Raw genomic sequence first — 26219 nt, 5'->3', positions numbered from 1 at the left:
AAGTATAGCCCTCTGCTGGGTTCTGAAACTCAGTACTTTTCTAGCTTTCATAGCTGCACTTCTCTCTATCCCAAAGCTGCTGTTGTCCTAGAATAATTGTCTGTTGGCATCCTTTGAAGGTGTTCTCTTTGCCACTGGCCACTGCCACACTGATGGGCACTGAAGCTTCTATCACCAGTGCAACCTCTGATGGGATCCTGTGGATCTTCTGAACTCACAAAATTTCTGCCTGGGCATATCTACCTACAGGCTGGTGCTCAGTCACCTACTCAGGGAAGCAAATATCAAAGGGCTTGGGATGACCATGTAATGACTGGTACTGGCCATTTTGAGAGACAGGGAAGTTGCCATTACCCCCACCCAACTCAGAGGGGGTAGCTTCTTTAAGGCCAGCTTAAAGTAATCCTACTTCTTACCCAACCACAAAGGAAAGAAAGAACATAGGACAAAGGAAAACATAAGAACAAAGGAACATACTAACCCTTTTTGTATAATCACTCAGTGCCAACTTAGCAACCTTCTTCCTCATCTCACATAGTGTAGCCCCTCCGTCATGCATGGCTGGAAACATGCTTTCCCAAAGCTTCCACATTGTCATCCTCCTCATCCTCTCCAGTGAGCCAGTCCCTCCATGCAACCTGTTAAAAAGTAAGGGCTAACAAATGGATAAACTGTTTGCTGCAAGAGACTTAGAAGGTGTGTTGGGTGGACCACTTTTGTGGAAGGACATAGACAAGCTTTAACCAGGATGAGAAGGCATGGATAATTTGAGATCTGTACAACTGGAAGGAATACTCACAACAAGGAGATCACAGTTCCACTGAAATATTTGCTAAGAACAGTGGTCGAATATTCAGTGACATGTTTCAACTCGCAAGCCCTACATCTATTTTTTTTCTCCTTGTGTGTATTGTCAATCAATCAACAAACAAGTTTTAAGCACCTACGTGTTCTAGGCACTGGGCCAAGAACTGAGAATGAAAAGACAAGACTTATAAAGCAACTCCTGCCCTCAAGAAACTTAAATAGAGGCGATAGTATGGAAATACATGCATATGCACACTAAAGATACCTGTTGATGTGTACATGTGTATTACATACCTATATGTATATATGTGCATATGTGTACATACATACACATATATCACTTTGGAAAATAGGAAAGAAACTAAAAGGAAAATGCATCTCATCTAAAACTGTCTTACTCTATGCCTCAAAACTGAGAAGCTAATGAGGGGCTGTTCTAGGTAGCACAGTGGTTAAGAATTAAGGTCAGGAAGACCTAAGTTCAAATCCTGCCCCAGATGTTCACCAACCGTGCGACTCTGGGTAAATCACTTAACCTCTCTCAGTCTCAATTTTCTCAGCTAAAAAATGGAAATAATAATGCCACCTACCTCACAAGGTTGTTGTAAGTATAAAATGAGATATCATCTGAAAAGCATTTTGCAAACTTTGCAGCAGTTTATAAATGCTGCCTTCTCACAATATAGCGTTAGGTTGACTTTTTTTAAAAAATATAACAACAGGTTTTAGTTTTGTTAAATTGCATAGGCCAGTTAAGATCAATGCGATAACCAACCATGATTCCAGGGGACCAAAGATGATTCAGGATACCCCTGACAGGAAGGCAATGGACTCAAGATGTGGAATTAAACATACATTTTCAGGCATCGCCAATGTAGAAACTTGTTTTGCTTAACTATGAATATTTGTTACATGAATTTTGGTGGAGTTTTTGTTGGGTTTTTTTTTTTCAGTTGGGGAAGGAGAAAGAGGAGAAAAAAATTACTGCTTGTTAATTTTTTAAATTAAATATAAAAAATGCTAAGGCCTAAATTTTGAGCAGAAGTATAAGGACTCTTAAAAGCAACATTGTTTTCTGTCATTTCAATGAAGTTAAAATTAAAAATAGGCCCTTCTCCATCTAAATAACTATTATTGAACAAATTAAACACCTTCTTGAGTAAACAGTTTATAATGGGTTAAATGGGATAACCTCAGCAGTAGTCTCCAAATTTTATCTTGCACTCCTTATTGGTTAAAAAAAAAAAAGCTTTGAGCATGTATCCCCAATATGTGAATATTCGCTTATTCATAAAAATAGAAAATCTCAAAGGATAAGATGAAGATGAAATAATATTTGATAAAGATGATCCTAGAATCAATAAAGAACCAGTGAAGTTTTTCAGTGGAGGACTGACATGGTCAGACCTTTGATTTAGGACAAGTTTGGGGAACTTGCTTTAGGATATTCCTTCTCGTTCTATACCTTAGGAAAATTACTTTGGGAGATGTATGGAGAGAAGACTGGAGAAGGTAAGAGATCTGAAGATAAAAGATTAATTAGGAAGCTGTTGCAGTCATCCAGGTAAAAGATAATGAAAGCTTGAATTTGGGCACCAACTTTTTGAGTACAGAGAAGGAAACAGATATGAGTGATGTGAAAGTAAAATCAAGAAAGGGAAGGTAAGGAGTCAAAATTACCCCTAAATAGTGTCTAGAAGTGGTACACTCATCTGTCACAGGAAAGTTCAAAAGAGGGGTGGGTTTGGGGAGAAAGATAGTATAATTAAGCCTGTAGTCCATTATACAGAATATCCATGAGCCTTTGTTCATCACTTCATCTGACTAACTCTGTTCCACTCAAAATGAAAAGAGGCCAGTTAGGACTCTTGCCCACTGATCATCACCCCAATATTGTAGCTATGAGGTGATCTGTGAGGTCGCATGTGGGAGCATAATTTTCCCAATAGCACTTGAGCACCTGCTTCTTGTAGGTATCTGGGAGCCCTTAGAAGCTTAGAAACCAGTACTTGGGAGTTTACCCAGCAGGAGGACAGGGAAGAGGAAGAGAGTGTTGCAGGATAAGAGTAGGTAGAGTTATGTTGGAGACAGGTCCCATGATTGGCCAACAGAGAGGGTGGAATGCCACCCATCTTTCCACCTTCTGAGTGGATGCTCACATCCTCTTGAGGTCCATTCACAACTCCCATGGAGTAATGAATGCCTCCCAGTCCCCACTTTGGAGCCCTCTGAAGTAAAAAACTGTATGTCGTGGACAGAAATTTAGATTAAATAAAAATAATTTAGTCAATTTAATTTAACTATTTGCTGTTAGGACTACTGGAGACTAAAGAACTTGGCCTTCCCCAAAGAATTGTTCAGACATAACCATATGTTGACCAAAGATGCTACCAGAAATAAACTATCATCTCAGTTTGGAAACTGCCTAATAGTTTGGCTTCAGAAGCACTTGAGAAGTGGCCAGGCTGGCTTTGTGTAGGCAGCCTAATCTTGTGAACTATTTCCTGATTCTAAAAGGTAGCCAAGATCCCGGGGAGGAGGGAAATATCAATCTTTAATAGCACCAAAAGGGGCAATTCCTTTTACCTACTCAAAGTACACATTTCCTTCTGAATACGCCCGTTACATACTTTGAAGCAAAAAGAAAATGTCATCTTTCTGAAAGAACTAGTAAGTTATCACTGAGAAAACATTAGGAGAAATCAATTGAGGTGTAGTTCCTCAATAGCAACCCAGGATCCAATTGAGAATCAGTCATCAAGTTTTTTTGTTCACTAGGTCCATCCAAGGACACTTGAAAATTTGTGCAAAATGTGTTCATTTACAATTGGCTTTTATTTTTAAAACACCAAAAATTAATGGGTTTTTTTTTAATTCAGTTCAATCTGGACCAAGTTTCTGTTGATTTCATTTACAATTCTAATAGCTGTTCAACATGCCATCATTATAAAACATACCATTCAGTCTGAAGAATTTTCCATTTTTTGCTAAAATAAATCTGAAATAGGCATACTATTGCTACAACAAAATTCCTGTGTTTTTTCTATTTCTTTTTTCTCAATAGCAGACCCAGAAGTTTATTATTTCACTGCTATCATTCCTACTCTTAAATGGCTTACTGTTTTTTAGAATTTATTAAAGAATTATCCAAAGATTGGTCATGAGGTAATGAAGATGCATAAAATTCTTAGATTTTAGTAATCTTTGTCTTTTTCATTTTCTATTTCCAGACATGGCTGCTTTTGCCAATAACAATGGTAATTTTTTTATATGTCTAGGTGATAAGTCTTCATTTCACCTTGCATAGGACTAGACCTGTGATTTCGTCTTGTAGGGAACTTTGAAACAATTCTCTCCAGGACTGTGGACCGGTGTGTTCTTGGAAGTTTGCCTAGGGGCTCTTAAGCAGTTAAATGACACATAGCTAACAACTTGAGGTAATAACTTAATAACTAGCAGAACTTAAATATAGGTCTTTCCAATTCTAAGGCTAACCTTCTAGCCACAAAATTGGATGCTTCTTCAGCATTAGTAATGAGTCGTTTTTTTTCAAGTATGTCATCCCAGAATTATACACCAGAAACATTTTAGAACCCACCTTAAATAGCTACCTTATACTTTAATTACCTATATGGGCAAATAATTGAGAATTCAAAGAGTATTATGGTCATGTAGGAGTCATTAGCAACAAAAACCCCCAAATGGCCATGAATTTCAAGCATAAAAAACAGGACTACACATGGAGCATTCTATTTAGCTGGAAAACATGCCAAGGATGGCAACCAGGATGTTGATACTATTGGAAAATGAGCTTCATCACCTTAGCTCTGTCTCACCCAAAATGAAAAGGAGAGTTAAGGATCTTATCCACTGGTTAACACCCCAACAGCAACCATAAGGTGATCAACACATCAAGATTCAGCTGAAGACCATAAGGAACCTTAATCTGGAGAAAAGAAGACTTAAAGAGACATGGATAGCTGTGTTGGAGTACAGTTTTGTCAATTGAAAGAGAATTTGATTTATCATCTTCAGAGGCCATAGGAGTAATAGATGGATTTTGGAGGTGTGTATTTAAACAATGACAGGGGGAAAACGATGAGTTATGCCCAAAAGGAATGGACTACATTAGAAATAGTGTAGTGGTTTTAAAGCAAAGCCTGAACCACCAGTGTTGATGGTGTTGGTAGAAGGTTCCTTGATCAGTTTCAAATTCAACTCAACAAGCATTTATTTAAATGATAGATTCAGAGCTAGAAGTAACAGTGACAGAACAGATCACAGATGCTGTGATTCTAAATGCAGTGTTTTTTCTTCTATGCTACCTTGCCCAGATGGCTTCTGAGATATCTTGAGCTATCAGATTCTGTGATTCTGGTCTCAAATCAGAATTTTATTCTGTATAATCAGTCAGTCAATAAGCATTTGCTAAGTCCTTACTTAAGTGAGATGCACAAATTTAGAGAAAATTTCATTCCAAATGTTCGTACGGACTATTTGTGCCTGGCCTGTGACAGAGCCTTCTGAACTCATATTGGTCAGATCAGCCACCACTGGACACATTGTACCTTGCCCCCAATATGACTATGTCATTTGGGTCCTCTTTGACAATGAAGGTCAATAACCAACCACATGCTAGACTCTATACTAAGTGCTGGGTATGCAAAGATAAGCAAACATCCTATGCCCTCAGAGAGTTCAAAAATCTAATATATGACATTAAAAAAAAATAAAAAAATTAATAAAAAAAAAATCTAATATATGCCATAACATATAAGTTACATTTTGTGGCAAATTCTTACAGTCTCCTAAAATCCACATTACCTAGATTCAGAATCAGGATACATTTGATGTGTTTTTATTGTTGATCTTTATGCCCTATAGGACATCTGAGAACAAGCTATTAACAGGGAAGAAATTGTTTTGAGTCAAATTTGTACAGGCCTTTTATCTTTCATTCCACCATACGTACAATGTACAAAAACAACCTTCCACAAAACAATCTTCAAACATAGTTGGTATTCAATAAGTGATTTGGATAAAGGAACACAGGTGGGAAGACAATTTTCTTCTGTCCAGCGGCTTTCTTCATTTTCAGCTAAAGTCCCACCCTCTACCAAAAGCTTTCCCAATCATCCTTAATCTTAGTGCCTTCCATCTGAGATATTATCCAATTACCCTGGATAGATATTGTTTATACATAGCTGTTTACATGTTGTCTCCCCCATTAGACTGAGAGTTCCTTGATCAAGGTCTGGTTTTTGCCTTTCTTTGTATTTTGCCTTTCTTTTGTATTTCCAGAACTAAGCATAGTGCCTGGTGGGGAGTATGTGCTAAATAAATGTTTGTTCACATAACTTGTGTTCCTCTAAAATTTGTTTCTGTGAAGTTATTCAAAACATCCAACCTAAGAGCCTTTTTCAAAATTTAGCTCACAAAAGAAAATCTCAATGCTTTAAGAATGTTTCACATATAAAGAGAATATCTCATTACTCATTTGGCAGTTGGCATAAACCTTTTTGTTATTTTTAACTTATGGAATAAAACAAGCATTTCTATAAGAGTATAATTTTTTAAAAGATGCTTGCACATGAAACTGCAAATCTAGTATGCATAACTTGCTATTCACGTCATATATGTTAGTTATTATGTATTTTTTTCTTCCCTCCCCCACTCCATCCTAGAGATGGCGGCTACCATTAGGCACAAATATGTATATAAAAATATATGCAAATATCTTCCTTCATTGTTCTTTTTTGGTTGAGTATTTGTAATAGTCAAAATAATTTTAATCTCTAAAATGTGCCATTTTCCCACATAGACTACAAGTCTCTTGGGTTCAAGGACTATGTCTCATACCTTTTTGTATTCATAATGCAGCACCTTTGCATGTAAGATGTACTCGATAGAAGTCTTATCAAAGTTGATGGGTAATTAAAGTTGGATCTGTATGACTTGGTCAGCTTGTGCATTTGCTTTTGACATTTGCTATCTCAAAGGACCTGAGACTTGGGTTAAGAAGCAACAAGCAAGGGGAAAGTGGAGGGTCAGGAGGAGAAGGAAAGGAAGCAAGAATTGAATTGAGGTTAGGAATTCCTGGATTCTAGGTGAGAAGATACCCATGTAGTTCTAGTAGAGGACACTAAAGAATCAAAAAATGTAATGTGATCTTAGAGTAGGGATTCTTAACCTGTGGTCTGTGATTTGGCTTTTTAATATTTCAATATAATTGCTTTTCTTTATGATTCTATGTATTTTATGCATTTAAAAATATTATTGAGCAGGGGTCTGTAACATAAAAAAGGTTAAGAACAAATAGACTACAGAAAGCTGGAAAATAATGGGCCTTGAGAAACCCCATATCTGTCCAGAGTTCCACATTGCTGACCCCTATGGCATAAGGTAGATATTGGGTTGTTTCTGCAACTCAGATTTTTTGAAGACCCCTACTCTGTGTAAAACTAGGGCATTTAAATAAAATGGTAAAGTCTTACCCCTTCCTGGAAATCTGCTTTTAAAATTAACATATTGATAAACTTATTCCCAGTGGAGGTATAAATCTGTTACAAATGAAATTCTTTCCTAAACCACAGATATTCTCCAGTAGGACAATATTCTCATAAGAGATTGATAAAGAAAATATGATACCTAATGTTAGCAACCTAGTATAGCAGAAATAATATGGGGTTTGGAGACAGAGCACCTGAGTTCCAAACCAGCCTCTGAGACTTATCTACATGACCAACATGGTTAACTCATAACCTCTCTAAATTTTTTTTCCTTAGCTGTAAAATAGGGTTTGGAGTAGACGGTCTCAAAGATCACTTCCAGATCTAGCTGTACGATGTTATTAGCTTTTTCCTTTTTTTTTTTAGAATTTTACAAGCACTCCTATTTATAAACTTTTAATGCCCGTCAGGAGGTAGCAATATTTTTTCCAAGTTATTCTAATCAGCCTTTCTGATATGTATACTCTTCATCCTTTCATTTGAAAACACCACATCAAGGAAGAGAACTACACAAAGTGTGTGGATTCCTATTAATTGGGGAAAGGCTGAACAAGTATATGAAAGTAATGCAACACTATTGTGCTAAGAAGCGAGGAATGGAATGGTTTCAGAAAAAGACCAGAATGGGAAGACTAGAATGAAATGATACAAAGTGGAGTGGGCAAAATCAGGACAATTTAGATAGCAACAGCAATATCATAATCAACTTTAACTGCTCCATTCATCAACCAAGCACAATTCCTAAGGACTCAAGATGAAACACGTTAGCACTTCCAGATAAAGAGCTGATGGACTGAGTACAGACTGAAGCATATTCTCTCGTGGGGTGAGGGGAAGGAAAGGACATGGCAAATCTGACAATCTGTTTTACATAACTAGACATATTTATGATGGGTTTTGTTTTTCTTGTCTTCTCGAGGAGGGGTAGGGAGAGAGGGAAAGAATTCAGAACTGAAAATAAATCCAAAAATACTCCATCACCATTGTGTTTTTGCTTTTAACTTTATTTGGCAAAGCAGCACTGCATAAACTGTTCAGTAACTAGGACACAGCTTACACAGCATGTTAAATTCATATACATTATCAGCAGTGAATTACAAACAGGAAAAACAATACTGAGCTACAAGTCTCCGGTCATTTCCAAACAGGATCAAGGGGGAACTATGTACGTTATGTCCAATCTGAACAGCCAAGTGTATAAGAGATATCACCTCTGATCTCTTCAAGTTTCGTATGTACAAATGACTGGTTTTCAAGGTAACAAAGCAGCTGATTGATTGTATCTACTACATGCTATTCTATGACACCACGTCAAAAGCTTTAAAAAGGAAGCTCATCTCTATTTTCTTAATAGCATCTAACAGACATCTGAATACAGAAAACCTGATGTTGTAAATAGTGTCATTAGATGCACAGAAGCAACCTGATCAATGAATACACTGGAGCTAAATTAAGGACCCAAGAAGAGAGAAAAAAGAGTCCAAATCCCGCCCCCCCCCCCCCCCCGCCGCCAAAGTCAGTATCAGAATTCACAAGCTATGTTTTTTTCAGATTTGCAGAAATCCCCTTCTTTAAATAGATGAACATAAAATGCAGGCATGTTAAAAGAAACAATGCACAAATGTGTACTCTGACTCCTCTACCAGATTGACTGTGCTTCTTTAAAAGAACTGGAAACCCCACAAAACCACGCATTTTCATGCTGATTATAACAGTGTGACAAAGTCTGAAACAAGTTGTGATGCTGTTGGTTTTCAAAAAGCTCTTAGAACTGGAGATGAGCGATCCACTGTAATATTATATTCGGGTCAAATTGATGTAGCTTTTACAATTCATCCCTGCAGAGAAAAAAACACAGTTACTAATCCCAAAGTGTATGGCCTTCTCATATTTTAGGTGTAGTTATTAATAGATATGTACCAGTCCCCAACTATATCAAAATGGTTTTAAAAAAAAAGATAAGGAAGGCCACATGCCTTAACTTCAAGCCAAAGCAAAATGAATGTCAGTGATCTCAAACATCTTTCATGCTACTCCACAGTGAAATGTGAACTCAAGTGCCCTTAGTTAGTCCTTTGACTTATATTATAAATACGGTAACTTTATTCCATCAAGACCATGAACTGAGAGACAATGTGACTATTTGCCATAGACTATAATCTTGCCAATGACTTTTACTCTCAAGGTGGTAACTTGTATAACTAGAATTCAATTAGTCTATAAAATACGACCTCTTTAATTCAGTTTTAGTTTATAGGGTCCTGTGACCAACGGTAAATGGGTCTTCTAAACCCAAACTGTTTTGGAGAAAATGAATCATCTGTACATATAATATACCTGTCAGCTGATTTCATAAAGTTGCTCTATCAGCTCCAAAAAAAACCCCATTCATTCAGCCTGGTACAGCCCTGTGCCTCCAACACTGTCAGTGAGAGTAAGGAAGGAATAAAAAATGGAACCTAAAATGGAACCATCAGAAAAGCCTCTCTCTAAGGGCCTTATATTTGACAGAGAGCCAAGTGACCAGAATACGAAGGTTATTACTATTTTTAAAGTTTAAATAGATAATATTTTTATTCAGGGAGGTTTATTCTATATGATGACTGTGAAATAATCCCTGGCTCAATTTTTTTTAATTTCTTAAATAATGACTGAAAATATTTAAATGGAAAAAATGCTTTCTTTTATACCATAATTTTATTTTGTCTTGGGGTGCTAATTATCTGCTCCCTAACAAAATATCAGCTCCAATTTCCATTATTTCTATGGTTAACAATATTCCATTTTTTAATGCCAGAAGCACGAGATATTTTAATTAAAAGAACTGATTATCATGATAGCTCATTAAGCTTATATATCACACAAACATATGCATGCATGTAAACATGAAAGAATACTTAAACTTCAAAGAATGTATTTGCAAAGGTAAGGAGACATCTTCATAACATGCAAAAGACAAATCTGAAAATATTCACATTAAGCTACAAATGTTAATTTTTAGAATAACATGCACCAATATTTAAGCAAATTATACAGCTAAAATGCTTGTCTATTAAAATAAAAAATGAAAATTTCATCCCAACAGTTGCTTTGAAAAATTTAAGCAAATTCTAAGTAGATATTAAAGAGCATTCATAACCACTGAAAGTTTCAACACCTACAAAGCAAACTTGGTAAAGTAAAAATAACCTCTGTTTTAAAAATAAATTTATATAAACTCTCATTCTAAAACATCTCAATATAAAATAAAGATTTCTATGGAGCTAGGTAGCAAGGTTTTATGATGCTATTTGCCACTGCTTTATATGGCTATTATATAAACCCCTTGAAGTGATTTTGGGGCAAATTTCTTAATATATTGTCAGATGTGCTTATATGTATAATTTTTTATTTCTTCATTGATAGTTTAAAATATCTTCTAAAATTTTAAAGGTTTTAAAAAATAGTCACAAATGTAAAATATTATCAGGTTAATTAATTATACTTTGCATCTTTATGGGGCCCTTAAAAGTCAAAAAAATTTTATCATTCAGCATTAAATAGTGTTTATCAAGGGAAAAAATGTAAAAGCCCCTTAACCAGAAAGTCATGGTAAAATTAATGCATATATTGTCTGGAATTCAGTTAATTCTTCCAGTTGGAACCATATTTACTCAGGATTCATTCTTTGCAAAATACTGAATGATGCATTATGAGGAAATCCAAAAGAAGCAGAAGGCATTCCTAAACTGAGAATAATAAATGAAAAAACTGTTCTCCAGTTGGTCAATAACTTTTGTTTAACTGTAGTAGGAAGAGAGCAGAGGTATAGAAGAAACACTGTCTGCACTCTACGAATCTCTAATTCAGAGGCCAGATCATAATGACGTACCCCTTAATTTTTCAACCCAGGCATAGGTCTATATAATTAACAAAACATCAATTTCTGCTTAGCGTGGCATTTTATTTTACATTTTAGTTTGAGAAAAATGTTAGTAAGGCTGAATGTGCTGAATCACAACTAGAAAGCCTCCTAATTTGGCATTCCTTTCCTCTAAAAATGAACCAGAAACCCAGGGGGCATCTTTCAACATACAGAGCTTGAATCCACGTACTTTTTTACCTTCTGTTTTTTCTCTCTAACGGTACTTCCCAGTTAGGCATGAGAATTCCCTTGATTTTGGCCTCCCGGTAAAGTTACTAAAAGGTAAGCTACTCTAGATGATCAAGAATAACGATAACTTACATTTACACAGCACTTTATAACTAAAGTCCTTGACATACACTCTCATTTAATACAAACAATCCAGTGAAGTTGATAGGGGGAAAGGGTAATAGGCATTCCCTGAATGGTAGCTGCAATTTACAGGTGAAGAACATGAGGCAAACAGAGGTTAAGTGACTTGCCCCAGGGTCCCACAACTAATAAGTGTCTGAAGTTGAATTAGAATTCAAGTTTTCCTGATTCCCGACCCAGAACTCTATCCACTAAGCCACCAGCTGCCTCTACGGTTAGAGAAGGGGAGAGATGTGAATAAGTATTTATTAAGCACCTACTATGTACAAGCACTGTACTAAGTACTACACATATATCTTGCTATTATATATTACAGCTGCTGGGAAACAGGTTTACAGAGAAGGGAAACTTAAGGTTATCACACCGCATTGGTGGTGGCCCAGGACTCAAATTTAAGCATGTAACAACACAGTTCTTTTAGTTCTCTACTTCTTATATGTAGAAAATTTTAAAAAAGGTTCCCAAAAGGAATAAAAATGACTACAGCACTAAGCCTGAGGAAGATTTTAAAAGGTAGATTAGATAACCTGGGGAAGACATTTCTAAAGGACTAAAGGAATCATATGCAGGAATCCAAAGGGCACTAAAGCAACCAAAGGACAATGATTAACTCTTTCAATCTCCATGAAGAAAATATAAGAGTTTCATCAAAACCAGAGCAGAAGCAGGCAAATGTTATGTAATTATATAATAACCAATCTTGGTTTCATGGAAAAGGATAAGCACCTCTCCCTCCCTTTGTTGGAGGGTGGGGGGACCATGGGTGCAGAGTGGTGTGTACATGTGTTGTCAGACACTGTCCTTGTATTGGTGCTGCTTAACTGATTTTCTTGATTATAAACAGGGAATTCACTAGGTTAGTGGGGAGAGAGAGAATACAAATATAGAGAAATGGTTGTGATGTTTAAAAAAAAGGAGCACTTCTTTTTAAAGCCATGAACTTTAAACCAGATAAAAACTTTAAAAAAGTGTCAGTGAAGGCTGCTAAACACTGAAGTCCAAAAGAGGGTTAACAAGCACTGTTTCTTCACAATATCTTTTTAAAACAGAGTAAAATCCTTATCTGACAAGGATGGCTCAAATGTGGCTCTGCCTGAAGAGATACAGGAGGGGGAAAAAACCAACTGGATGACCTATCTAGGTTTGTTCCAGACCTAGATTTTAAAAGGAAGCGTGGACTTTCGGATACAAATATAGACAACAAATTCACTGTTCTCAGTACTTCTGAAGTATTTTATTTTGTAATAATACTCCCTCAAAAATACAAACTAAAACAGTAAACATTTTTGTTTGTGCTTAACCCACAGGATATGATCTGTAGGTTTAATTATTTATTATATTATCTTTGTAATATACTCTAAATTTCAAATTTACATTTAAACTATATTGTATCTTGATCTATAGCTTTGGTTTCAAGAAAGTGCACTTACAATGAACTATAACTCTTTAAAAATCATTCCCCCAAATATGTTTAACATTATTGTACATGTATAACCTATATTGTATTGCTTGTTGTCTTGAAGAGGGGAGAAAAATTTAGAAGTCAAAATCTTATAAAAATGAATGTTGAAAACTGTCTTTACACATCATTGGAAAAATTAAATTCTATTAAATGAAAATAAAACATATAGGGAACTGAAAAGTTAAAAAAAATTATTCCCAAGAGACACAGAAAAGTTTCTGTAGTAAGCAAATACAGTCTTAACTCCTGAAGTTTGGGATTTTTTCAAAATAGTAAAAACAAAGAAAAGATACTAAGAAATATACATAAAATACTTAGCAATTACTATGACATCCTATAATTTTGTTATAATCCAGTAACTTCCTTTTACTTAAGTCCTTTAAAATTGGTTTAGTTTGAAGGTCTTTAAAATTATACTCTCTCTAAAAAATTGTGGTGTCTTTTTAAAATTCTAGGCAGCAAAGTATTAATTGTGAGAGTTTCCCCAAGAGAAAAAACTGAAAACTGTTTTCATGACTAACGAATGCCAAAATTCTACTCATTATCAGGTTTCAGTGATTTGATGAGGGCAATATTGGCATATTTTAGTTCTTACTGAATTCTATAGCTCCATTATACACCAGGACCAAAGTGGAACTGCTGAGAGGTTCATTCCTATAGCTATATGAACCATCACTCTTACTACAACTGTCAACAGCAGCAGGGCACTGTGAAAGTGTTATTCTTTTCAGGCCTGGCATTAGTTTGGGTTGTAGTTCAAGGCAAGGTTATTCTAACCACACCCAGGTGAGGAAACCAAAGCAGTTCATGGTGAACTATACCAGAACTACAAACCCTGAACACAGGGAGGGATGAACTGAGCTTTGGCTCATTTCTAAGTACTTGACTCTTTCGCAGGTTTTTGTAATTGGGAGATTCAGCACTGACTCAAACCAAACTGAAGGCTTGCTCCGTGTAAGTCAGGGGCCATGGGCAGCAGGACTTAGGGGACAGAGGGCTGGACAAGAATCAAGCAGCTTACACTCTGATCCTAATTCTGAGCCTGGGATCACGGACAAGTCATTTCACCTTTCAGAATCCCCATTCTTTATCTGTAAAGTAGGGGAAGTCAAATTTATATGACCTACATGTCAGGGTTGTTGTGAAGAATGTACTATGCAAATCCTAAAACACTATATAAATGAATAGTTATTAAAATGACAATCATTTTATTTACTGATTTTTAAAACTTAGCTTACTATCAAAAACCAAAATAACCTCGACACAAACTTGATAAAGACTACGATATTTGATATCAAAGCTCAACCATCCTTGTGCTTGACTCCACTATGGCATTTAAGTGAACTCCAAGGAAATACAGTCCCTAAAAGACAACTGCAGAAATCCCACTATGCCATGACATGCCTTCCCAACTTGCCAAAATTATGAGGCAAACAAAAGAAGTGCAGACCATGCAATGATTTTTCTCCATTTTTAATGTAACAAATTCATGATGTCATAATGAAGAGGACCACTTTTCAAAGCATGGAGTAGCAGAAAGGTGACCAGAGTAGCCCTTGTAGTCTTACTGCTTAAAATCCACACCCTTTCACCTTGTACGTGTGGAAGAAGAAAGAGTGGAATTGATAATCACTTCCACCTGGACCACTGCTTCTCTTTATCTGTTAAAGGCACGTATATCACCCCCATCAGAGGTTTCATCTTGACGCTGCCATCTTGTAGTTTGTCATACTGTTCCAGCATCTGGTTTCCACCTGCAGGACCAACTGGTAAAATCAATCTTCCACCAGGCTTCAACTGATCTATTAGCTAAAATAAAGCAAAAATAAAAACATGAGTTATCTATTTGATATCAACAATCACCTTTTTAAAACTCCATTTACTATGCCTGTAAGCACATTATACAAACCATATACAGAGGTCTGGGGTTTCTTTTTTAACTACTCTTTTTTTATATATCAGGAATTTAAGATAATGGTTGTCAAGTATACCAACTGATACCCGTTAGGGAAAAGCTAAATATCCTGGCATAAACTACAAAACTATATGTTTATGAATCTCTGGGCAATGTAAGCACTGGTCAGCTCATTTGAAGTACTTTGAGACTTTAAGTATCTGAAGCTGAAAGATAGTTCTGGGGCCCCAAGATATATGGATATGGATATAAAAGGCTGTTTAAATATAAAACTAAAGCTGCCACAGAAATTCTAGTCCCCAAACTAGAAAACTAAGCACCCAACAGAGTCTGATCAGATCAGAAAGGGGGAAGACAGAGAAACTATGAGACTCTATCTAAATTCTGCCCTTCCTCCAATCTTTAATGAAGGAAAACTTCTGAAAAGACTAGGAAAATTTGGCAAAAAGTAAATTCAGAAGAGGAGTTCTTAAGGTTTTTATGTCATGGATACCTTTGGCAGTTAGGTAAAGACTACAAACCCCCTTTCTCATAATACTGTTTTTAAATGTATAAAACATAATACATAGGATTACAGGTGATAATTACATAGAGATGCAGTTGTCAAGATATTAAAACAAATCTCAAGTTCAGCACACCTGTTTTATACTAATGTCTTATACAATGTACCTCAAATTCCAAAGGGATAAACTATCTAAATATAAAACATCATATTAAAAATAAGATAGAAGATCATATATTTCACATATAAGATCACAAGAAAAATGAAAACCCAGACAAAGGAATAATGGATATCCTAAAAGACAGAACAAAATTTTAATGTTGATCACATCAAATGAGAAGAGGCAGCCTGGCCTAACAGACAGAGGCCTGGCCTTAGGGTCAACAAAGAGCTGGATAGCAGTGCAACCAGAGGCAATTTACATAAATTTCCCATGCTCCAGGTCACTAATATAGGACCAGTTGCAAACAAGTTGCAATTTGTACCAATGGATGGAGTTTCTTCACTGGGAGTTCCCTACCTGGATTAAATCAAATTCTGGCAGTCACACCCTCCCACAAAAAACTTTTTGTTTGTGTGTTTACACACACAAAATCTATGCCACTAGAAGAAAAAAGTTATGGATTAAGGGGAAAAAATTGCATTAAACATCCAGTTTAATGCAGCCTGACATCTAAGTTTTACAGAAAATGAACACATGCATGACTAAGTCATTCTCCAGTAGCAGAGTCATCAAAGGATGTGGACAGTTTTCAAAACAAATGTGTCAACCACCATATGTAAAAAAAAACCAAATTTAAAAATCTTTAGTCACAAGAGAAATATAACTTAAAACAATACTGGATGTACTGCCTTACATTTAAAAGTGGAAGTATTCGATGCTGGCGCCATGGGAAGATAAAAACACACTAATAAACTGCTGGCAGACTATTCAATTAGTGAAACTGTTCAGGAAAGAGTTTGGAGGTATGGAAGAAAAAAGTTCCTTAAATTGTTCATGCCCTCTGATCCACAGACACTCTACCCTTGTCACAGGAAGCGAGTGACTAAAAGATTCCAAATATAACAAAATATTCATAGCAATACAATACTATGCAATAGCAAAAAGAAACAAATCACATTATGTACCCATTTGGGTGGAAAGGTTGAACAAAGTGAAATAGTTACATAATGGAATTATTACTGTACTATAAGGAACCATGACTATGAAAATGTCAAGAAAAATATGAGACTTGCATGAATCAACAATACAGGGTAGAGGTAGCAGAACAAAAAGAACAATACATACAATGACTGCACATACTTTTGAGTGAAGTCAACAATACAAGGCAGCACAAATTTGCATCAAAAAGAATGGCAAATTCTGGTTCCATTCCTTCACTCACACAGCCACCATTTCTAGTTTAAACCTTCATCACCTCTCACCAGGGTGACTCAAACAGCCTCTTCTTTGTATATATGCTTCCAGGCTTTCCTCTTGTCAAATCATTAATATTCCCAAGACACGAATCTGACCATGACTCCAGAGCTTCATCACAATGTTTCAAATTTATTTCCCATAATCCTCCCTCACACACTATGTTCTAGCCAAACAGGTGTATATGTATATATGCCGCTCCCTGAATTCAGTACCACATTTCCTATTGCTCAGGCTGTCTCCTGCATTTCTGGAATCATTTCCCTCCTCAATTCCACTGCTTGGAATTTCCAATTCTATTCAAGGTTCAGTTCAAGTGCCACCTCCTAATTCAGGTACTTTCCTAGTCGCCAGTTATCTTTTCCCTCCCAGAGGCTCCCCAATTACTTGGTATATATTTTGTTTTAATGTATGTGCAAGCCCACGTTGTTTCCCCCAAGCAGAATATAAGCTCCTTGAAGACACAGAATATTTTTACTTTACCTGTGGGTCCTCCCAGCAACTAGCACAGGGCTTTGCACACAGTAGATACTTAATGTTGAGTTGAAAAATGAAGAGCAATCATCACCCCTTAGTACAGGGACTGCACATAAAAATATGATCTCTCTACATAGCGCTTTCCCTCTGTTAATTATCTCCCATTCATACTGTGTATTTATACTGTATTTAGCTTACTTGGCATACACTTGTCTGCATGGCATTTCCTCCATTAGAAGGCAGGAACTGCCTTTTGCCTCTTTGTGTATCCCTAGCTGGGAATGTTTATTGATTGATTCAATCATAGATGTGAATGAACAATATAAACCAAATGGAAGAACTCTTCTTATACAACCAGACAATTTTTATCACTTCAACATAGTACATTATGATTCATTTATCAAATATAGTATTTAGTGAGTGTATTTACAATGAGGCAAGTCACTCTGAGTAATACATATGAGTAAAACATAGCCCCTTTCCTCAGGGAGCTCCACATACATGCAGATAGCCTCCCACAAACTCCAAATGTTCTATAATTATACCACTGACTCGTAATTTCTAAAATCCTCACGTCAAGTGGGTTTTTATCACTTTTTTCTTTATCAAACTGTTTATTTAGAGACAGCTGGTGGCACAATGAACCTCTCTGTTCATTAATTCATTAGGCCTGAAGTCAAAATGACCTGAGTTCAAATTTGGCCTCTCTGTGACTGGTAAGTCATTTAACCTCTGCTTGCCTCAGTTTCTTCAACTATAAAATGGGGATAATAATAGCACCTAACTCCAAGGGTTGCTGTGAAGACTAAATAAGATAACATTTGTAAAAAACAGTATATACCTGGTGCCTGGCACAGAGTACATACTATATAAATGGGTATTTCCCTTCCTCTAACTGCAATTATTATTAAGGGACACTGTGAATAGAAAAAAGGCAAAAGACAACAGTCCCAGCCCTCAAGGAGTTTGTAATTTCTTGAGGGAGGGGAATAACTAACATGAACACAGAAATCTAAATACAAAATATTTACAAAGTAATTTCTGGAGGTTGTTGTTCAGTGGATAGAGTGCCAAGCCTGGAGTGAGGAAACCTCATCCTCCTGAGTTCAAATCTGACCTCAGACAGGTACTGGCTGTGACACCCTGGGCAAGTCACTTAACCCTGTTTGCCTTAGTCTCCGCATTTGTAAAATGAGCTGGAGAAGGAAATGGCAAACTACTCCAGAATCTTTGCAAAGAAAATCTCAAATGGGGTGATGAAGAGTAGGACATGACTTAAATAACTGAACAGTAATCAGAGCCAAGAGAGGGGACTGCCCCAGCACCCTGAGGAGGTTGGTCTAAGAGTACTCACTGGTTTCCCCCCGCAAAAAAAGCAATTGAGAACTATATATCCAAATTTTCTCCTGGTTGAAAGAGTCCCATGAAAAACCACTGAAGATATCTCAAGGCCTGTACCACTCAATTTTTAACAAAACTAAATTTAAAAATAATTAGACTAAATAAAGCCTCAATTGTAAAGGTGGATAATTTGTGTCGATGCCTCAAAAGAGGAAAAACCCAGGATGTTTTTGGTACTTCTCTAAAAAATCTAATCAGCTGCTCTTGGAATTCTAAAGTGTTGTTACATCCTTAAAATTCACAGACTCATAATGTTAGAACTGGAATTACACATCTAATTCAACCCTTTTTGTTTCAGATAAAACAAACTGAGATGCAAAGAGAAATGACTTGTCCAAGATTACTTAGTAGCCAAGGTCACATTCAAATATAGGTCTTTTGATTCTCAAACTAATGATCTTTCCATTATACCACACTTAAGTACTAAGAACAAATCAACTGCACACAAAGGAATGAATCATATTACAAAGAAAAAACTTTTTCAGTCTTCAAATAACCTTTGTTGGGCACCATTCATCAAGGACTACTGCAAATCATATGAAACTCAAACCTTAGCTACCAGGGTAAAAAGTACAGTAGAGAACTATGACTGAGTATTATCAATATTTCTTTGATGTGATTAAATTAAACAGTAGCATTTAAACCCCATTAGAATAAATATTTCCCTCAAACATGTCTTACATACACTCACATCTCTATGCCTTTTTGTTGATGGATGCCTACAATACTTCTCCCCCTCTCCTCTCTGCCTGTCCACCCATCAAGGTACAATTCACGTTCCACCTCCTCCTCCCTCCATCAGGTCTCTTGGAATCAGCCCAGAGGAATCTTTTTCCTCTGACTGCCTATAGAACTTACTATCTATGGACCTTAGGTGACTCACATTCACCACATGAAGAGTTAGCCTGGTATTGCGGACAGAGTTGGCCTCAAAGTCGGAACCCACCTGGGGTCAAGTTCTACTTCTAAAACATCATAGCTGTGTGATCCTTACAGAGTCACTCAACTTCTCAGTGTCCTAGGGCAACTCTCTAAGACTTTAGGTTACAGAATTGCTGACAACAGTCTCCTCACAGGGGAAGCTCCCTTAACAGGTCTGAACAAAAAAGAATTTCACAGCACTGTTTCAGGGGCTGGGAACACAAAGCCAAAGACAAAACCACAACAGTCTCTGTCCACACACACTTTCCATTATCCAGGGATAAAGCAACATGTATAATATAAGTAAATAAAGCACAAAGAAATGTAAAAAAGGGAGAAAAGCATAAAGAACTAGGGACAAAGGAGACTGAGGAGTTGAGTCGTAAAGAGGAGATTTCTAAAAGGCAGAGATGTGAGACAAATACTACTACAGGCATGAGGTGTGGTTTTTGTAAAAGGAGGGTTGCAACTGCAGAGAAAGCATAGTATCTGGAGAATGACTCATCATTCAATTTAGTTGGAATGTAGAATTTGTCAAAGGGGATAGTATGAAAAAAGGCTGGAAAAATGGGTGGCTACTAGACTGTGGAGGGCCTGAAATGGGAAGGACATGGTCAGGCCTATCTATCAATGTCTTGTCTTCCAACTAAACTGTAAATTTCTGAAGGGTAAGAGCCACATACTTTTATCAGCACTGAGTCTGGTAATGTGCCTGGCAGATACTGAGATGCAGGATGACACAGCAGAAGAAAACTGAGACCTTAAGGCAGAAACCGTGGATTCAAATTCCTGTTTCTGCCAGTCTCTCAACCTCAGTCTCAAGTAATAATATGGAAAGTGTTTTGTAAATTATCAAATAATGATAATGGCATAATGAGAAGTACACATAGTACCTTAAAATTTACCAGGTCTCCTTTACAATGAACACTAAAGGGACTGTCCCAATTCCTGGGCTATGTTAAGATTTTATCAAATATTACTTGAAATAAAATGTGCCATGAGAAGATTGTTAAAATAAAGAGTCTATTTGTAATATTATTATTTCAATAAAAAGTTATGTGAAACAAATAATTAAATGTTAAATTAATCTATATTTTAAATACTAAGAGCCACCTTTATATAAATCTACTAGCAGGGTACAGCCTTCCGGGACCTGTGATCTTATCAATGTGGATATTCCCTCCAGACTCAGATCACAACCTCTCTACAATCGAAAAGATTGTCTTCAAGAGCTCTTACGGAACAAAAATTCATCCTCTACAGCAAACCTAAGTGATAAGCCTCTTTAAGCTCAGTTAGCTTGGTCTTCAGATGATAAACAGGACAATAATCTAATTACTGAAAATTATTGAAAAAAAGACAAAAACAAAAGGCTTACTGCTTGGGGCACAACGGGAGCTGCAGCTCCTACATGAATAGCATCATAGGGAGCTTCTTCTGAGTATCCCAATCTTCCATCACCCACTGGAAGAAAGAACAGTTTCATTTAAAAATGTATACAAATAAAATAAACTATAATAATAAGCTACATATTTAGTATACATGGTATGATTTTTACATGGATCAAAACTGGGAAGGACTCCTCTCCTTACCACAAAGTGTCTCCTATATTAAAACCAAATCTATCAGAAGGAATTTTTGAGTTTCTGTTCAGTATCCATCACCAAACCTTTCTTTTTTATCAAAAATGTTAACAGGAGTTAGCATGTGTTGAAAACTAGTTGATCTTAAATTTACTTTAAAAATGTATGTTTTATGGACAAAATAGTTACTCAACTCTCCTATAACTAACAAATACATATCTATTTTCATCCTCTGCTTTCTCTGAGTAATTTAGAATGCCTTTCAATTTGCTTTATCACTGTCTCCAATCTTTTATGCTTCCCAGTCCCTCCCCCTCTCCGATAAAACCAAATGTAACAACTACTATCTCTAAAATGAATACCTATCAATTGAGGCCACAAGTTCCTATCTTTCAATACACACACACACACACACACACACACACACACACACACACACGGTGAAGCATATTGTTAAATATACTGAAGGACATATTTTCCTTCTTCATTCTGAAAACCAGGATCTGTCCATCACAGGATATAGTTTAAGATCTTTTCCTGAAAAATATGTAATAGTGACTAACAAATGTTTGATAATGACTTGCTATCCTTTTGGTTCAGCCTGACATCCTATGCTATCCTTCCTCCCACAGTAAGTCAAATAATCATTAAACAACTTCTAAAATTCTAACTCTTCCCAAATAGGTCAGAGAAAAATTACTTCCCTTTACCTCATCACATCTCAAGAGGTAATACCCATGATAAAAGTTTCCAGTTTCTAACCCACTGCTTTACCTTCTCATTCCCAAATTCGGTTGCTCTTTCTATATTTTGATAACTACACCTTAGATTCAGGTTTACGTTTGATGTTTTTATTTTACTTGCTTTTTGCTCTGTACATGTGTATTTTCTTTCTTAGATTACAAGTCTCTAGTGTGAAGGGATCAGTTGTTCTTGTATGGTACTACTATAATGCATGAAGAATTAGGAGTTGAGTAAATATTTCTGATGACGAATTTGGTATATACATCTAAAGTTTTGAGTCCATATTACTGCATAAATCTAACTATTAAAAATCTCAAAGAATTACAGTCTTGTACTTCTCTTTATAACAATATTTTTCAATAAAAGTAATTTTTTCTAATGATAAGCCATTTGTTTAGAATAATGAAATTAAAGACACCGAACTTTCTAAACATGTGGTTTCCAATGGTATATTTGTATTCATTCAATAAGAAACATTAAGAATATTTCAATTACCAAACAGTACCAGACATGCGCCAACTAATGCCATTAACTGACTCCAAGAAAATTTTAGACACAACATCACAGGAGTCAACTCATAGAAACAAAACTAAGTGGATAGGGTCAGAACCACTCTAACAAAGAAGACAAAGCAGGAGCCACAGCCATCCAGGGAAAGAGGCCTAACAATGTACCATCATAAGATAATAGGATTTAGAGATGAAAGGGACTGAGACAATTGGAATTTAGGATAATGGGTGAAGTTATGTGTTAATGATGCTACTGCATAACAGTGCTCAGTATTATTCAGGGTATAGTGGCAATTGTGTTTCTTCTTCAAACAAAGATAAAAGCCGTACAACCACAGAATCACTGATTTAGAGTTCAAAGAGCCCATAGAGATCACTGAATCTAACTCCTTCAATTTACAGACTAAAAAATTGAGGTCCAAAGGAATTAAGTGACTTGCCCAGGGTCACACAGCTAGTGTCTGAGGCAAGACTCAAACCCAGGTCATCTTCCTGACTTGAGTGAAGCACTATATCTACTACACCAAAGTGCCTCTCAAGAGTACAGAGTTAAATCTTCAGGATGGACACAATCAAGAGAAGCAGGGACATATTATTTTCTAAATAACAGAATCCGAGCTGACTAAAACCTAGTGCTTATTCTGTCCTTAGTCTCCATTGCCCATTGGCAAAATGGTGGAAATTTCTAATATTTTTATTCTAGGAAAACATAACCAAAACTAGACTGAAAAGACAACTAACGGGTAGACATTATATAACCTGCCATTAAAACTAAACTGAATGCTTTTAAAGAAAGGTAAGTAAAATTTTTCCTCTCTCTAAATTTATTTACATAAACTTTCCAATGCCAAAGTAAATTTTATCTTAAAAATTCTATTTGCCTTAAATGTTAATAAATTTGAAGTAATTGGAAAAATATTTATTAAAGTTTCACTTATACTCACCAACCAGTTTGACTCGTCCTGAAGACAAAAATGTTGGATCATCCTTTTTGACGTTACTTATTGAGTCATCTACTAACTCCTTGATATGATCAATTCCTATGACTTTTCCAGTAGCACCAACCTGAAAAAAAGTAATTTGGTAGCTTATTGTATTTTTTGTTTCCCTTGAAATGTCAGTAATGTATTTCCTCATTTAAAATTTTTTACTGTTATGAGAAAAATCAGTTATAGTTTTTGTACAACAAAGAAAAATTTCACAGCATTTTTGTGCATATACTTTGTCAACCATCTGACTCAGTCTTTCTTATGGTCAGCTTCTCTAAGCAATGATACTTTATTTAAAAAAAAAAAACAGCAGTGAAATAGCTTTGGTTAAATCAAAACTTTCAAACATACAAAGTTGTTTTCCTCTATTTTGAGTATGACTACAGTGATACTCAAAAAAATTGTACTGTCCAGCATTAAAGGGGCAAATGATTATTTACTTCAATTACTGCACCCTGCTTCTTTTAAGAACTGAATTTAAATGTGATAATAGCATAGAAATAAATTTCAACTGCTGAAAGAACAACCCATACAGACTCCAAAGGGCCCAGTAAAGCAAGTAATATTGAGCCCTTATTCTCCAGTTTTCCTGCCTATATTCTCCCTTTTTCTTGCCTTCTCTTACTAGCTACCCCATACTCACACTCCCCCCTCTCACAGGAGAGAATCTGGACTCCCCATTCTTACTAGACCCTCATGCTTACACCCCTCTTCCCAGTCTAACTGAACCAAAATCCTCAGAGTGAACATTATTGTAAGAATAGAATAATAGGACTTGTACTCCATAAATGCTCCACAACAGAGACTTCCAGTCCAAACTCCACAGGTGAGTGAGAGAAAGAACAGCCATCTGGATATAAAAGGTAAAGCAAAATCTGTCAAGGTATTTTTCTCCTGTTATTTGGTTACTATCAGCTAGACTTTGCCCTTACTCCTATTACATCTACTGTTAGGCAAATTTTCAAGAAAATCAATAGGACAAAATATTCTAAAAGTTCCAGTTCGGAAAAGTTTAAGAATATGCTATTATTAGCAAGTCAAAAAAGTAATAAACCTACTGGTCACCACACATTTGATTAAGGATGTAGTGACAATTAAGACTAGAGCCAAGAAGATCCCACCAAAGAGGCTTCCTCTTTATAATGCTGCCTACACTCAGATTTTGCTTTTTTGATGGCAGCTAGAGTTGAAAGAACCAAAGAAAAATATCTGTGTGTAGGTTACCCACATGGCCATGAGGATTCCAGTCACCCAGAAAACCTTCTAACAGTTTTCTACACGTATAAAGCAGCATTGTAGAGTGAATAGAGACCACAAAGACTTGAGTTCAAATTCTGCCTGTGATGCACACTGGCTGTGCGACCCAGGGACAAGTCACTTTACCTCTCAAGTCTCTCTGTAATTCTCTGAGGCCATGGTGGCAGAGAAGGTGTTGACCTACACTGGCAGAGAAGTTCCCTGACAAGAGCTAACATAAAACCAAAATTAAGTTAAGCTCCAAGGTCTAGGAAATGAAAGTCAGAAAGACTGAAGTTAAACACGTATTACAAAAACAAATTAAGGAGTTTCACATTAGATGTCAGTCAATACAATGCAAATTTACCTCTAAGCTGTTGCCCATGATGGAATGTTGTGCATAAACAAAATATTGGTGCCCACCCCTCCAAGATGTATAGAAAAAAGAAAAGGAAAGTAAGGCTATTATCAGTATTTTCCTGTATTATCAGAAAAGGGGGTGTTCCGAATGGCCAAGAAGTATTCTATTCTGTTTGGCAAGTATATGGTTATGTATGACTAGAGGAAAGAAAGAGAATTCACAAAAGCATAAGAACTTGATAATAATATTCCTTAAAAACCATCCAACCCTTAATTCTATATTCATCAAGTAATATTCTGATTAAAATCTGGATTTCAATGTCAAGTTCTCTACTGAGGGACAGAATGTGTGTTTGGTTGCATACAGTCTTTCTGGCAGTTATTCCAGTGCTTACAAATCAATTGGCATTTTGATTTGTAAACGTTTTGTAACGTTGGTTAGTGTATATCCACTGACCTCTAGAATAACAAGGAAAAGATTTTGGACCAACAAGGCTAAAAGGCCAAACCCTCACACCATCAATATACAGTATTTCCAGTAGGCACTGATGTCAAAGAGATGACAGCTACCTTCATCCATCACCATTATATTTCTTTAAAAATTTAAGAATATTTTCATGAATTTTTGTACTACTACAAAAGATCTTTAAGAATAAGATTTAAGATCTTTGAGGATAAAGCTTCCCCATATACTTTGTACATGGTAAAAAACTTTCACATATATTAAGCACATTAAAGCTCATATAAGCACTTTTATATTAAGCACATATAAGCACATAACTTTACAAATGCTTATCTTAAATTCAGTTCGAATACAAATCATATATGGAAAACTGTTAACCCATAAATACACTGTTGTGGTTCCAGACTTTCATTAGATTCTTATCTGAATGCCAACTCAGAATACGGGATTGACTGAATTATCAAAGACTATGCCAACAACGCACAAAATCCAGAAAAACAGAACCAAGTTGAAAAGGCAAGCTGCCATCCAAGGGGCAGCCAAAGCTCAGAGTGGATTATCAACAGAAGGTTAACCAATGGGCAATGAATATTTTTGGCCATAAAAACTTAGGAAACAGTTTCCTATAGCATTTAGGGACTGTGCTGT

General features: G+C 36.1%; 1 protein-coding gene across 5 annotated transcripts in view; it reads right to left on the bottom strand.

Moving 5' to 3' along the window:
- Positions 1-8299: 8299 nt before the first annotated feature.
- The window catches only part of PCMT1 (protein-L-isoaspartate (D-aspartate) O-methyltransferase), a 41107-nt gene continuing 23187 nt past the window's right edge, over positions 8300-26219 (bottom strand). For 3 of the 5 annotated variants that reach the window (XM_072643685.1, XM_072643687.1, XM_072643689.1), the window contains 4 exons: positions 23468-23588; positions 21066-21151; positions 14694-14863; positions 8300-9154 (listed from right to left, as the gene is read on the bottom strand). In XM_072643685.1, the coding sequence (XP_072499786.1) occupies positions 9142-9154; positions 14694-14863; positions 21066-21151; positions 23468-23588 (390 nt within the window). In that variant the 3' untranslated portion in view covers positions 8300-9141. Of the gene's footprint in view, positions 9155-14646; positions 14864-21065; positions 21152-23467; positions 23589-26219 lie in introns of all 5 variants that reach the window. The other 2 variants (XM_072643686.1, XM_072643688.1) reach the window with 1 other exon arrangement.

The sequence above is a fragment of the Notamacropus eugenii genome, chromosome 2 (genome assembly GCF_028372415.1).
Source record: "Notamacropus eugenii isolate mMacEug1 chromosome 2, mMacEug1.pri_v2, whole genome shotgun sequence".
Lineage (NCBI taxonomy): Eukaryota > Metazoa > Chordata > Mammalia > Diprotodontia > Macropodidae > Notamacropus > Notamacropus eugenii.
Note: the sequence above shows the minus strand (reverse complement) of the source record. Positions and strands in the feature narration are given on the sequence as shown.